Source organism: Schistosoma mansoni, chromosome 1 (genome assembly GCF_000237925.1).
Source record: "Schistosoma mansoni strain Puerto Rico chromosome 1, complete genome".
Classification (NCBI taxonomy): domain Eukaryota; kingdom Metazoa; phylum Platyhelminthes; class Trematoda; order Strigeidida; family Schistosomatidae; genus Schistosoma; species Schistosoma mansoni.
The window spans coordinates 45208563-45225155 of NC_031495.1; the positions used below are offsets into that span (position 1 = coordinate 45208563).

General features: G+C 31.4%; 1 protein-coding gene across 1 annotated transcript in view; it reads left to right on the forward strand.

Annotated features, from left to right (window-relative positions):
* Nucleotides 1-3365: 3365 nt before the first annotated feature.
* Smp_125870 (hypothetical protein) overlaps nt 3366-16593 on the forward strand; it is a gene marked incomplete at both ends in the record, with an annotated part of 39354 nt that continues 26126 nt past the window's right edge. The window contains 6 exons of the mRNA XM_018794572.1: nt 3366-3372; nt 5520-5644; nt 5980-6357; nt 8080-8155; nt 11527-12044; nt 14119-14316. Of these exons, the coding sequence (XP_018648972.1) occupies nt 3366-3372; nt 5520-5644; nt 5980-6357; nt 8080-8155; nt 11527-12044; nt 14119-14316 (1302 nt within the window). The remainder of the gene's footprint in view (nt 3373-5519; nt 5645-5979; nt 6358-8079; nt 8156-11526; nt 12045-14118; nt 14317-16593) is intronic.

The window sequence follows — 16593 nt, forward strand, 5'->3', positions numbered from 1 at the left end:
TTTTTAACCCTACATTGGTATTACCTAGTTGATCTTTAAATCACTAATGGTAGTTTTGAACAGAACTGTCACTTTTTCTATAAGTCTCTAATTAAATTAGATTGTGAGAGCCTTCATCTAAGCTGTCCGTGACGCATGGTTCACATTCAACTTCTGGCCTTTTAGCTACAGTTTTTATTCGAAAACCATAATCAACTTGGGGGTCATAGATAATATATTCACTAGCCACAGTCTCTAAGGACGTCGAAGTTTCATTTCAGTATGGATGAATACTTAAGATGATTTCAAGCCTGTCAAATCTAGAGTAATATTTAGACTGGTTTGACTGTCGTAATTTAACACTAAGAAGTGAAATGTTTTCGTGTCTACCATTTCATCTAACTAATGCTATAAACTTCATTGGCATGTTCACTATGTTACTAAAGGAATCCTACTATATATAAAGGATCTTTAAACTCATCAATATACTCATTTCCATTATGATGCTACGAGATATAACTGCTGATAGTTACCGAAAATATTGCATTTCGAAGGACAAATTACCGATCCCGCTTTCTAGGAGTCAGAATTTGACTTTATTTGACACCATCTCGTACTGTTTTTCGATTTTGTTGCTCTTAACACTCGAATTTCTAACCAACGCACTTTGACTTCTGTGTCCAGTTTGACATGTTTCAAAAAAAATTTACATAATTCCTCATGTAAAGTGGCTAGATTTCTACATCGTATTCTTTTTTTAACGGACTTCTTATTCAGTGAGATATCTTTCACCCAACTTTTTGAGGAAGGTTGAAAAAAGGAGTTTATCGAAGACTCATTATCCTCAATGCAAGGTAGCCCTGAGAATGTGACTAGAATAATTTCGTTTTGAAACATGTGTTACTTGTGAGTAGTCAATCTGTAAAATCGAAATTTGATTGCACGAACCCATCAGCTAAATATACTATCCCGAACTATATAAGGTTGTGTAAAAACCATAAAAAACCAAAAAAGACAGTGAATTAATCATATTCCGCAAAAATTGCAATTCTCACCAAGTTTCGTTTGGTAACGTATTGATTCCATGAAATTTCTAGGTTACCTAATAGATATCGTTTTTACTAGAATTTCTGCATGACTAGTAACGTTTTTCTACATAAAAGTAACCCATTACTTTTACGATTATTTATCATAGGTATTAACATAATTTTAATTATTTTGCGTTATTTGTTGACTGTAATAGGATTCTTCGTCAGTTCGTTGTGGCTAGTGTAATGAACAAGCTGGTTGTGGAAACAGCTCTGTTCTTCGTCCTCGGTGAGTTTGAATATTTATTGGTATATAATGATATCTGTGCTTACTTTACAATTAAAAGTTTACTATCCAGTGGCAAGAAAATAGTAGTTTCCACTAGTATTAATCACTATCTTCAGAGCTATTATCCCATATGCTTCATAGCCAATAAGTAAGCAACTTCTTTTTCAAGTTTAAGGATATTGAGTTTCAAAAAGTAAAGGCAGTAGATCTTGTTGACAAAATTATGGGATCGCAAACGAAACAATAATATTGGCAAAAAATAGCCAGGCATAAATTTATTTATTAAGTTTACAGACATACATGGTGTATTGATAATCTAAAATTTTGGAACTAAACTATGCTGATGGTTTTGAGGCAAAAAAGCAACTAACAGTCGGAATGAATATCTCAATTTTATAACTAAAACGCGATTTCTGAAGTACAAATGTAGATAGCCTGATATAAGAAAATATGTTTTTGACTAGATTTCGTAATTTAACTAATTTTGTTGATGATATGATCGTCAGTCACTTCCAGAACCTCGGACTATTGGGAAATAGCATCTTATGTATTTCTATGGACAATAAATGATATTCAGGGATGATATGGGATCCAAAGAGGGAGCTCGCTTCAAGATGCGCCACATCATAGGGAAGCAAGTTTACTAGAAATGGCACTTTTTTGGGAGACCGAAACTAAAAGTGCAACGAATGATGTTTTTGATAATTGAATAGATTAAATGAACACCGGTGACCACTGTTTCAGGTATGGTAGTCGTTTAAACAGCCTTCATTCTGATTGTTAAGATTAAGACGTCAGGTCTTAGGATATTATGATTAACCGCAAGACCATTCTTGAAATTGCTCAAGGCCGTTGGTATGGTTTGTTTTTCCGAAGACAATTCTTATTAGCTTAAACTATCAATGAAACTCAATATGACTTTATAACAGGTCAAAGTCTGAATGCATAAAACATTCGATACACAACTTTAAGAGCACGAAACCTGATTTCGTACCAGATTTCTTAATTGATGTTTATGTAATCGTCAATTGAACATTGATATGATCTAAATTTTTATGCCGATGAAAGATGCATTCAAAATGGACTTCCACTGAATAATTGTATTAATTTTATCTGATCACGAATTATTTTACATGTGATTTAGATTTAAATTCCCTCAAAATTAAATCATGTACTCTTCATTTATGTCAAGAAGTAAAGCAGACTTTTAATTGTTTTCAAAGTTGTACATTATTAACCCATTAATTTTTGCAGAATATTTTTGAAATTAAACTTCTTTTAGTTTGAAGTTTTTGTTTCATTTCAGGGAACACAATATTAAAAACATATGTCCTTCAAACCTGCAATCAGAAACAATCTAGTGTAAAACTGATGATCACAAACCTTCATGATTATATTTTACACTGTATGTAACATAACACTAATGTAGCTCAGTAGTCGAATGTATATCGATGTACTCATCTTTCAACAGAATGTATTACTTAACTACTGGTTGTCGATCTCTTTGAATTGACGTAGCTTCAACCTAATTTGATCATGCTTTACTTGACCTGAAATTCAATTTTTTAGTCCATGAAGTCATAATTTTATTCATACATCAGAATTGTGTGATCACAAAATATAATTAATTGAAGAGATCTTAAGAATTACATATTAAGGACATTTATGTTACAATAATGAATGGTAATAAAACATAAAACAATGAATTACTGATACATCGAATATAGCTTGTAGTCAGTAAACAAAAATATTATCGTAACCTATTTATAGTATGTCAAGTCGAATAAATTATAATTAGAGAAATTCTACATTTTTCCTTTCCCTAGCTTCACTCAACTTTTATTTGTGCTTTTATTGCTCCTTCCCTTTTACTTTTTCAACTCTATACTTGTTCATTTTTCATTATCATACATTTCAGGTTGCTCAATTCACTTAGTCGTTTAAATCAATGGTCTACCACACATATCAATGTGTGCATTGACTTATTCGGCTTAGTCAACAGTCTAGTTCGAGATTGTTCTTCATTATCAGATGATATTCTTAATCATCCGGAACTTTTGACTAATTTCATGAATTGTAAGCTATTATTATTATTATTTTTACTATTATTATTATTATTATTATTATTACTATTATTCGTTGCAAGAGCTTCCTAGCTTCAACCATATTTCAATCTAATTAATGTCATTTCGTTTAGAAAAACTGTCTACATGCTGATGCGATTGCTCTAAATTATCAGCATTTATTCTACATTATTGGCTTGTCTTAGAAAGGTAGGAACTAAATGATATTTGTTTCATGCATCATTTCTCTTCTAACATAAATGTCTCACTAAATACATGGAAGAAAGTTTTGTTGACTAGATATACATGCATTTCACCTAGAGTAAATAAATCACTTTTTATAGTACTAGTCAGTATTCTTTTTGTTTACTCTTTCTTGTCTACACAAATCTACCCATACACTATTGCATATAAGCCCTTAACAGAAAAGCAGTGGAGTATTTACTTGATTATATAGTACTTGTATAAATCTAGTGACTACTCATTTTAGTAGTGTGAAAAATACTGAATCGAAGTGAGAAAATAATTTAGCAATTTATTGTAACAGTGCTAACTACTTACGATAGGAATAGCCCTACCTTTTTTATGATTAGATAATATTTGTAAGACAGATTAATGGAATTATTTCTGTAAAATATTGAATGTATTAATCCGACTTTTTAAAAATCTGTTACTTGAATAATTCAATCGACAAAATCTTACATTTTATGTGCCCTTTTTTGATCTTTTTAAGACAATTTCTATTAAATGTACTATTTTGTAAAAATTACTTAAGTACTGTACCTATAATAAGTATTTGGCATATCTGTTTGAAAAGTTGTATTATTTGTATGTGTAGTATGCTTATATTTTGAAAGATGTAGAAAAAGGTTTACCATGTATGTATGAATTTATACTTATTATTGATACTTTTAATGCATTAGTGTAACTAATGGTTCATGGGTGCCATGAAAAAGTGTAGTAGAGACTTTGGATGACTTAGGTCTACAGATTAAAATGGATTCAGTCATATTTTATTTATATCTGTTATCTATTTGTTCAAATAAATTACCATAAATAAGATTGTACAGCTCAGGTAGATGACATTGTTGAAGAGATTTTCTTCGCTGAATTATCTGTAATTCTTTCTAAAATGATGTTTATTAAATCAAGCGAAAGCTGAGAAAGGGTTTCAGGATGATAGATTGATGTAACATATTGTTTAGAATCAGATTATAGACTAGATAATACTTTATTCAACAGAATTAAAAGCAGTCATCCTCAGTGAGTTCGCAGTAGAAATCAGTGAAAGAAAAGGACATCACATGTTTAATAATCAGCAGGCTAATTACCCGTTTTCTCACGCTCAGTGACCAATCATCTTCCAGTTTTATTATCAAATAGATAATGAAACCTTATACACCTTTGAGTTCGTTTAATCATTTTGATCATAATTAGAATAATGTGGTGTACAGAACAACATGAATTCATTCAATTTCATAGTTTCTCGTAAACTAAAATAGCCATAAATATACAATCAATTAATGAAGTTAAAAAATGTGTATAACCTAAGATAAAATTTTAATGAAAAGAAAAATAGCGGTCATACGATCTTCAATAAAAGAATTTTTCAACCATAAACTATTGTAATATCGATGTCTTGTTTTGCTATCTAAATGTAACAACCTACGGTTTAAAATTCATTATTTTCTATTTATATTATAAGCTCATTATAGTTTCCGAGAAGTAACAGTGCGAAATGAATTTGTTTTACATCAAAATCATGATATATTGTAAACTGATGGATATTCATATATCCTTTAGTCGCTTTCCTGTAACATGTAACTTGTTGTAGACTAAGTCTTGAAAAGGATAACATTCCTTACATCACCGATCTAATTCAGAAACGTTAATATCCTACAAGGATGATCACTTGCATTAAATTAATAAAATTTGTAGCATATATGTATATGTATATCATTGTTTATTGACTACAGTTTAAACTAGTATAAACATTACCTCCTTATTCTTATTCCAAACAGTCACTAAATTTTGATAAAACAATGGGAAGACGGAGTTCTATCAAAATCTATAAAAAAGACTAATTACTTAGTTTAAATAAAATTATGCAGTTTCAATATATTTTATCTTGCCTTATTCCTTTCCTCTTTCTATAAATAGTAATTTTAAGTGAGAAAACAGACCCGATGGTTCGTGAAGCAGATTTATTATTCCTGCGTAGTCTCTTCAGAGCTGGAGACTTGGGTTCGGTAGTTGTACAATCACCTCGAGAAAAAATTGCTATCGTAAGTGAATTTTACACAGCCTTATATTGTTATCGTTCGAATTGTATACTTTGTATTATAATGTTTCTGTTATATCATCATGTTTATTGATTGTTCATATGTCCTCACTGAATTAATACTTATATATATAAACTACTAGTATCGTCAGTCAAAACCTGAAGTAGGAAAGGTTCTTACACCTCATCATTCAGTAGTCCAAAATCTTACTATCTAATTAACCTACTTATTAATATATGACTAACCTTAATTGTGTACAATCTGTTATTACAGTCCTTTGTATTCTGTTATGTATACAGAATTCAAGTTATTGATCTTTTTTATTTGTTAATCTGAAGGAACTTTTCACAGAAGCAACATTACAAGTATTGATCAGTTCACTTTTATTCAGTTTTCCTGATACAACTTCGGAGTGCACTACCACCAGCAGTAACAACAACTTGATCTTATCATCCAATCAATCTGCCCTTGTATTAACAGCAAACGCTAGATGCTCACTTATAGAAATTTTATCCGTATTATCTACAAGCTATGAACTAGCTGAACGTCTTCATCGATGCGGTGCATTGAATTTGTGCCATCAAATCATTATGTTCATTTCATGTAGGCATCGTCTCCTGTCAGGTGATCAACCTAAATCAAATTCAATGGATCGAGGAAAAGCTCTATGCAATCGTATTGGTTGTAATCGTACTATTAGTCCAAGTAATCAACTGGTATGTGGTTGATGATTCTCTATATCTCCTTTCTCTTATTGCAGTTTCTTTGTCACACTTCATATTATTATTATTATTATTATTATTATCTATCCCAAATATATTCACTAAAAAAACAAAGACGCATATTAACTATCCTACAATGTATAAAATTGGTTATTATTCAGTCAAACAGTAAAATTTGCTAAAATTTTATATGAAAATATCACACTTGACATTTGTTAATTGTTTCAGTTGTATATCTACTCAACATGGAGTTAATAATAAGTCTATCATCTCTGATATTTCTAGATATAGGGAAACAGACTACTTATATTCGTTAATTGTTCCAAGTATGGTATCTTGCGTTAATATATTTTAATAAAGAAATTGTGGAGATTGGCTATCTTTCTTTTGATGTATCGAAGTATATGCTTCTTTCAAAAGTTAGATAACATGCAAAATTGTATCGGCATTTGACTTTAATCACAGATAATGAGTATAAAATTAGGGAACAGCCGGTATGATTGAAATTATTGATGGAAGTATGGTATAGTACCCCCACTACTAAGTATAGTAAAGTCCTAATGCAAATCATAGTTCCCCTTCACAAATCATATAATAAACCATGTATCATATCCATGTACCATGGGCAAGGAATTTTTTTGTTATTAACTCATCCTAGTTAATTTAACATGCTACTGGCAATATTTATTCCACCATTAAAGTATTCTATGTATATATAAATAATAATGATATGAGTATCATTTCTGAATACTTCAGTATGGTGTGAGGTTATGTATGAGATATACCTTGGTGCAGTTTTGTTTTTTAATAAATTTGTAGTTATCCTGGTAGTTTGGTTCTTATTACGTCGTGCAAATTACAGATTTACTGACACTTTTTTGATACATATTGCTTACTGTATCTTACAACTTTGATATTTTAATAAAGTTTAGTCTGTTAATAGTAGTTACTGGTGTATGATTTACATTTGCTTATTCTCCCAACACTAATGTCATTAAATCATTTAGTGCAAAATAGAATATTTATTCAAGCTTCATCAGTTAATTCAGAATTTTCCTTCGTGAATTATTACACTGATTGCTGATATCTAAATAATATTTTAGAGTGATAGTAACACACAGCTTTGATTGGTCAATATTTGGTACTTTTTCTATTTTGAGTTATGATATTGTAAAAGATAATAATTTACACCCGCCGAAGACAGATCAATCCAAGAGGAAATTATATCATAGTTTAATTATCCGCGTTACTGAGTAACCGTGTGAAGATCTATGTACCCATCTTCAAGAAATGCTTTTAGTGTATCCGTGTGTATGTGTTTGAGAGTTTGGAACACTAATCTCTTACACAAACAGAAGTACATGTAACAAAATTGGTGTCTGCAACCTAATGATATTAAAACCCTGGTACCGTCAAAAAGTTACACTGAATAGATTCAATAATATTGAGGATTTCTTAATTGATAATTCAGTCACACTATATATTGATAGAATATTTTGTATTAAAATGATGGTTTTAATCCTCAAATACATTTATTCAGCTGGTAATTTGTTGTCTTCTGATAACCATTCAATTACAGTTTGTATATTAGTTCTCTGAAGGAACTATCAGCTTGATCAACTCAGTCATTCTAGCAATTTTATCAGTTAATACTTATACCATCCTGATATTGTTACCTTCATCACCAATCATCTCAATTATGTTTCCCTTTTTTAGGCTGCTAGATTTTCACTGAAATTGATGTTACATCTCTTCTTCCATTTACCAAATGCATTAGATTCATTTAAAAAAAGTAAGCTTATTTTAATGAGCATGTCGTTGTTTTTCTTCTGTTTTAAAAATTAAAGAATTTCTTGTTCCATTTAACCAATATTCTTTGTATCTTATTAATAGATTCTGTTATTATCCATTAATAAACAAATCTTTATTTTTATTGTAGTAGTTTTTTCGGCTTAATTCAGTTTAATGAAATCCTCGAGTTTCACTAAAAATTAAATATTTATTCAATATTACTGAAATGTTGACCTATTTTCAATTGTTTCTAATACACCACTAAAAGTTTATTTCGACTGCTTGATTGTCATTTCAGTGCATCTGCAGGACTTGCCTGGTTAACTCCAAAGATATACGGTCACAATGGTTTTGTTTTATAACTTAAGTTTACTGAGATATTGGCTAGTGTTTGGGAGCTTAATGTAATTTCGTCAAACTAGTCATCCTAGCTTGTAAGGAAGAACAAAATGCTCTAACTGTCATTTCAGTTTAATATCTAACTGCATAGTGAAGGTCACTGATTGATACCCAGAGTAGAAAACCAACATTTTTTAAGCTTCAGTCTATATATTTTGGTACACTAATACCAACCACTATATATGGCACAGCTGACTGTAGTGTTTTTTTTTGGAAAAAGGAATTTCAACTAAAAGCTGTTCATTGCAAATCTTCCGAAATAAACTTCAGTATTTACTTTCCTGGATGTTATACAAGATGTATGAGCTTACTTTGCAATGTCTTCGTTGTTATTATTGGGAATACTGCCATCTTTTAATGTCTTGCCTCTACACACTTTATCATTACTTTTCCTCATACCTCTAAACATTACCTACTATTTGGTAATATTTTAAATGTGTTGACTGATTCCAATTTATTAATCTCTATAATAATCCCGTATATATCTTTATTGGTTTATTCATATTTATCACAGGAAGTATAAAATACCTACTAGGTAAAATATCTACTTTTGCTTTTAAATCATACCTCACGATTTATTACCTTATCCTATTTTGAATGCGTTCTTTTAAACTTTTGGAGAGTTAACACAATGGTATGTGGAATTGTCATCAGTTATTCTTTAAATTATAAAAAGAATAATTCAATGATTGGCTTTCATGTGACACTAGCGTGCCTGATATTCATGGTTACTTTTATTATCATTTTTGTAGTTTAAATCGCGGACTGATCTTAGTAAAACGACGACTGAATACCAGAAGGTACTGGAAAATTATTTCTTTCTGGCATGTGACTCTCCAAAAGTGCGCCTCGATTCAATTAGGGATTGGACCCGGAACCTCTAGATCTTTTGGCGAACACTTAAGCTTTAGACCATCAAGATGGCATCCAGTGGTGTACATGTTGAATTTCAGTTGGATCGCTTTACTATCCTATCATCTTTCAAAATAATTAGTATATAATTGCCCCACACCCAAATTGGTTTAATGGCACTAGTCATGGCTTCCGAAAATTCCGGGAACTGTCTCACACAAACAGTCACTAGTGAGCACTTGGTTACTGCTACTTTATACGGTTTTTTTGAGATTGTTGAATTTAAGTTCTCATCACGAACTGATGTTAAGCAATTGCTGAAGGCTAGGAAGTACTAGACAACTGTCCCGTTCTAGTACTGGAGTACTTATCAGTGCACATCTTCGGGCCGTCTAGTATCCTTATCGTAATCCATGGATAACTCTGAGTAGATAAGGTATATTCTTTGTCTCAATCTATCTTCTCTAGAATTAGTTCTTCACACTCAACTGTTATCTAAAGGTGTAAAAATTTAACTCACCACAAACTTTCAACACAATTACTTGTTTCAAATGAATTTTAATTTTGATCATCTATCCTTGATAAATCTTTGTTACGTAATTAAAGTCCTCGTAATTAGCATATACTTTAATTGTAGTAAAGAGAATAACACGCTAATACTTAATTACGCCTATTGATCTGGTAAAAAGATAAATCCCTGAAATGAAAAAATGTTATTGGAATTTCGATTGCCTATATCTCAGTCAGTCATCTACAACTTAGGATCAAACACATATATGCATCGGTCCAAGTTACCATACCTCGTTAGCACAGCAATATTAACATCAAATTCATAGAAGTAGTTACTTCAGTTGTAGTAATATATAAAAAAGGATTGCATATAAGGATATAATCAGCGAAGAAATTAGTTCGTAGAAAAAAAGGTCTATATTAATTTTATCTCACAATTTAAGGGGAGACAAAAAGTGTGTACACCTAATTTATTGTGATCGATTCTGAGCTATGCCACTCAGAGTCTCCAACCATTGGTGACTATAGTCTTCGGACCTTAGTCTTATATCCTGTGGCGATATCTGAATGGTAACTTTGAGAACTATTTATGGACCAATATGATATGTATATTTCTTATTGTATAATTGCTAGGTAACTAAACTATTCATATTCGTGTCCCTCTTATTATAAGCTTTATTTTGATCTATAGACTATTATTATACGATTTACCATTCCTGAGTTATACCCAGTCTATTGATTGCTATTCCCCCTATTCACAGTCACATTTGTCCCAATCTTGTACGAATGTTATTTTCCATTGTATGGTACGATATGATCAGTTTGTTTGGTATATAAACCCAGTATGTTTGAGAATAATGATTCATATTGCAGAGGCTGTTATTGGTGTTCTAGACTTAACTGGCTGGGCTAGGCAGATAGCAAGACTGATAAGTACTCAAGACTGCTCATGCAGCTTTGTGTATTATTGATCCGATCGATAAAACACTGCTCTCCAGATGGCGGTTTTATCACGTTCATGTATATCAACTGGGCACGTACACACTCACGCGATATAACACTTAGGTTTGCTGCTTTTAGTTTTACCGCCTTTCAACCGACCTGCTTGGTATGATAGGACCTTGATGAACGATTGTTCCAGCCACTATAGTACGATTGGTTTATCACGATAGGCAAGTCTGACCACCACGTCAAGGTGAAAGTAACGGTTAGGTCTATCTCAGTCAGTACTAGAATCCCCTTTATTGCTTATTTTTAAAAAGTGACAGATTTTAAAAGTTTGGGTCAAGCTATACACTAAAAATAGATTTTCATAACTATAATTTAATGTGTGTGTGTTTATCTTGATGTTCATCGATAATGAAATGCATTTTCATTGTAAATAATATCACAACCTACTTAGTTACTGTATAACTGCGATGTGAAAAATTCTCTGATTTTTTTCTCTCTTCGATTTCTACTTCTCAAAGCATAACTATTCGCTATTTACATTAGTTGTTTCTAATGTAAATATATTTCATGAAATTTTTTCATGCATAAGCTACATTTTACCAAACTTTTCATGTGTATTTTCATTTCCGATCATGAATTTTATTTTGTCTTAATATTTAGTTTACAATGAAGAAGAACCGATTAAATTAGTTGCCTGTTATAGTCATTTAACAGGAACTATGCCTCCAGTATTACCTAATGTTTGCTATTCAACACCGCGTTATCAACGTACCAAGAGAGTTCTTAGTGGTAATACCACGTTAACTTATTCTACTAGTAATACTCCTACCAACCATAATACTTCATCAGGTGCATCTGTCATTTTTACATCTCCCAATGAATTTAATCCTGAAGTTGCGTCTCAAAAATTTCATCAGAACTCTGTTGATTCAACTGCATCGACTGACAGACAATTAGGATCATGTCCTGTTGATAGTCGTATAACTATTTCAACGTGTTCTTGTGTACCATTAGACCATGGAACTTTTGCTCTCACTGGTCTACTTCGTGGTTTAATTTATTGGCGTTTAGCTAATCAATATGCTAATTCACAGACAGTTGAGGCGATAGATCAATTCGGAACTCATGTAATCACTTCTGCTGGTCTAGGAATTACTGGCGATGATATTGCCTTACTAGTAAGTGTTTTTTTCTAAGGAAATATATTTAAGTTGAAAAATTCACCCAAATACTGGCATTATTCACGAAATTTTCTTTTCAAATCATATGGACATAAAACTCAATTTTCAAATTGAAAACACTGAATACGATGTACAACTTTGTATTTCTTCTCACAAGAAACTGATTGTTTTAAAATCATTTCATGTTTCTTTTGTTTCTGTGATCAAACTGTTGTTGGTAATTAGATAGACGTCATTAGGAAGATTCCAATATTCTTTTCGTATTCCTTCTCGTGTGAATTATTGTGATTGGATAATTAGACCATGTGATATACCATCGCACACGTTTAATAAGGCAACGAAGCCCACACATGTTAGGCTGGACAAGATGTTTAAAAAAAACGATGTTAAATTCAGTCGATGAAGTTATGAACGCGCAACAACAGGAGTGGCTATGGTAATGAAGATAAAATTACATTGAAGAACACCAAGGGTAATCAGACCAATCCATGGTATTATTTGATAAGGTCTTTGATAGTTTGAATAAGAGAGATATAAACGTCAAGATTCAACTTCATATTCCGTTCTAGTTTGATATGTTTATCTATTTGTTTGATAATTCTTAATGGTTTATTCCTGTTCTAAAGTACAGCTAATGACTCCGTTTATTTATACTTTTAGTTTTCAATCAGTTACTTACGCCTGTCACCCCTCAAGGAGGAGCATAGGCCGCCCATCACCACTTTCCATCCAACCCTGTCCCGGGCAATCCTTTCCAGTTCTTTCCGCTTGTTATTCATCCTTTTCATATCTGCTTCTTTTTTTTCGGAGTAATGTGTTCTTTGGTCTTCCTCTTTTCAGCTTCCCTTCAGGGTTCCAAGTTAGGGCTTGCCTCGTGATGCAGTTTGGTGATTTCCTCAATGTATGTCTGATCCACTTCCAACGTCTTTTCCTAATTTCCTCTTCATCTGGAAGCTGGTTTGTCCTCTCCCATAAAACGCTGTTGCTGATAGTATCCGGCCAATGGATGTTGAGTATTTTGCGTAGGCAACTGTTTATAAACACTTGTACCTTCCTGATGATGGTTGTAGTAGTTCTCCACGTTTCAGCTCCGTACAGTAGGACTGTCTTGACGTTCGTATTGAAGATTCTGACTTTGAAGTTAGTTGACAGTTGTTTTGAGTTCCATATGTCCTTCAATTGTAGAAATGCTGCCCTTGCTTTACCAATCCTCGCCTTTACATCTGCATCAGATTCTCCTTGTTTATCAATGATGCCTCCCAGGTACGTGAAACATTCCGCCTCTTCCAGAGTTTCTCCATCAAGTGTGATTGGGTTGGCGTTCTCCGTGTTGTATTTGAGGATCTTGCTTTTTCAATCAGTAACAGATCATATGTACGTGTAGTACCATGTTGTACTTTGCAATGAACCTGGTTCATAAGCTGAGTATACAAACTTCTAGTTAGTATAAGTCAGTCAGTCAGCTACAACGTAGGACCAGGCACATATATGATCGGTCCATACCTCGTCTAGTTAGTATAAAGTCAATCTTGTTCAAATAAATTATTAGTTTCAGATGTTATTACACATAGTTATAAGTCAATGGTAATCTTTGGATATTCATAGCTACTAATTGTCCCATATACATTGTGAGCGTCATTTAAGAATAATCTGGTTATCAGATAACTGAAAAATTCAATTTTTCTGAATATTCTATAGTGCTTAACAGTTAAGTTCCATCCTCACATGAATAGATAACTTTTTAGTTAGTGTATATACGCTCTCAATCATTTGACTACAGATTTCATAACTGAGCTCATAAACCTATGATACATTGGTGAGTTGCATTTCATATTTGTTATACTAGTAAATATTTGTTCCTACTAACATAGTGGTTATTTCATAAAAATTGCATATTTACTTTATTGTAAATTTTCAATTGCTCAGAATACAATATCTTTATCATATTAAAATAATTTTTTACAGTAGGTTGATATTTTCCTTTTTTCTTTATAACCTGTGCCATTATAGAATAAACTGATCATTTTTTTACATAAATGTCTTGTAATTTTCATTTTTGTTTTCTATTCAGATCATTCAACCACTTACAGAAAGTTGTCTTCATTTAGAAGCAACACGTATAATGACATGGGTATGTCATGTTCTAGTTCTTGTTTTGGATAAAAGTCCAGAATTGCATATGTGGACTGTATATACTAATTCGTTTGTACGTGAAGTAGACTATCGTGTTACATCTTTATTAAAAGCTGTTCAAGAAGCATCTGATACTGTATGTTTTACATTTTCATTTAAATAGTTTAATATAATGTATTTAATTAGTTTACGTGTAATAGTTTAATAATTATATCTTTATAAGTAACTAGTAGTTATATAGAGTTCTTTAATCTGTAAATAATTTTCAAAGTGTATTACATTGTCATTCTAGATAACACCATTGTCTGTATCAATTTCAAGTTGACGAAAGGTAGTGGAGTCTTAGAAATTACTGAGGTTAACAACAAATCAAACCGATCAGCTTCTTTTCAGAGCCCACTAGTACCAGGAGAAAGCCTGTTAGAGCTGCAGATTACTCTTTGTAAATACTGTAGTTTTACTACAGTAAAATTATATTAAGATATTTGTGAATGTATAGATCTTATCTGTTTATAGTGTTTGTCCGTTATAATATATTTAAGTGGTAAATCGTCTACTGACTTAATTGTCTTTATTTTGTATAAACTCAACTTTTGATGATTGTACAGATCAATTCGAACATAAAAAAATTATGCAAAAGTTTAATATGAGTGGTAAAGATTTTATCATATCCTCTCAACATTCCAATGTTTAGCGAATGAATTAATTCTGATCTTGTTTGTGATGATTAGATTAGGTGAAAAAAGCTTACATGAAATAGAATCTGTTTCATTTTGTATGCTTTAGGTATTTTGTATAGCCATTAACTTCATTTATGTGTATATCTACAAACTTGTACACTATAATAAACTACATAGTGTTAATCATTCTACGTGGTGATTCAAGCTCTTTTTAAACAATAAGGATTTCATCTGCAACATATACGCTGCTCTCCGCAACCTATTAATCGTATAAGCTTATTCATTCTGGATAATACTTCACCAATATACATAGAGGACAGACTCTATGATTCGTATTTAAACTTTCATTCGTTTATATCAAATCACTGCTGATTAAATATAAGGTCATTTTCTTGCTCAATATATTATGTGGTGGCGAATAAAGTTACGTTCTTGAAGATACTTATGATTAGAAAGTTAAAGAGGTAGATAAATTCGAAAAGAACAGTTACAATTCTATATTACTAAAATAAATCAGTCACATTGTTTAAATTAAATCAGTCAAGGCTACAAGACGTGTTTTAAACAATATCTTATCACTGGTATTAGTATTACGATTTTTCTCGTTATAATACTATTTAACTACTGGCCATATATTAGTTTCAATGAACTGAAATTCTTTATTACATTCAAATATTTGCACACTACATATAATCCGGCTTTTGTAGGGTGACTTATTAATTAAAGCAGTAAGCTTTCATTTATGATGAACGCTGGTTTAGAACTGTGCCAAATATATTTTGACAATAGAATAGTATTATCTCAACCCTCATGCGAAAATCTTGTATTTAAAATCTGGCGGAAGAAGCCTTCTATACTCGGTCGATGAATAGCATCCGAACAACATGAGACTGTCATGAAATGATTTTTAAGGATTATTGATTATACACGGAATTGATTTTTTTACAATACCTGTCATATTTCTATCTGTTAAGACAAACTAACTATGAAGATAACGTACTATAATCAAAGTATTTTAGTAAAAGAAGCTACTTGATGATGTTGCTTTCACAAAAGTGGAAAGGATGTAACTGATTATTGTTTTATCAGTATTTGTTACAGTTGGTGTTGATAGTGTCCATCTTTCAACACATGTTCAATATAAATATATCATTTATTTAAGGAGTATTTCAAATATTACTTGACCGCTGATTACTTACATTATAATTATTGTTCATTGATTTTCCCAATGGATATTACTATTTTAAAGCAAACAGCAAATAACCTTTCATTATGAGATTCACATTTCAGTGAGCACTTATGAGCATATTTGTCGTACTTTGGTGATAATGTTGTTAAATATGAGTTTATTTAATTCGTCTTTTGAGCATAATGTTTTGTGTGAGGGGTAATATTCTTCAGCATCTTAAAAGAAATTAGGCAGATCAGAATTTCTAATCTACATCGTAAAACTTAAACTCTCTTTAATATTGCTATCCTAGACTCATCAATCTAATTCAATGTATTGATGTCTTTAGGATATTCAGTTTTAATTATCATTGCCCATGTATTTTTTTTACTCAAAGCACCATTTATCTGCCTTTTGTAAGGATTGATGTCATTAATATAATAATATTTCAATTTGAAGTCCGTTCAATCTTTTTGTCATGTCGTAAAACAATAATAATAGTGATATAACTATTTTTATACAGGATATTTCTTTGATCATAGTTTTATTTGCATCTTCTCTTTTC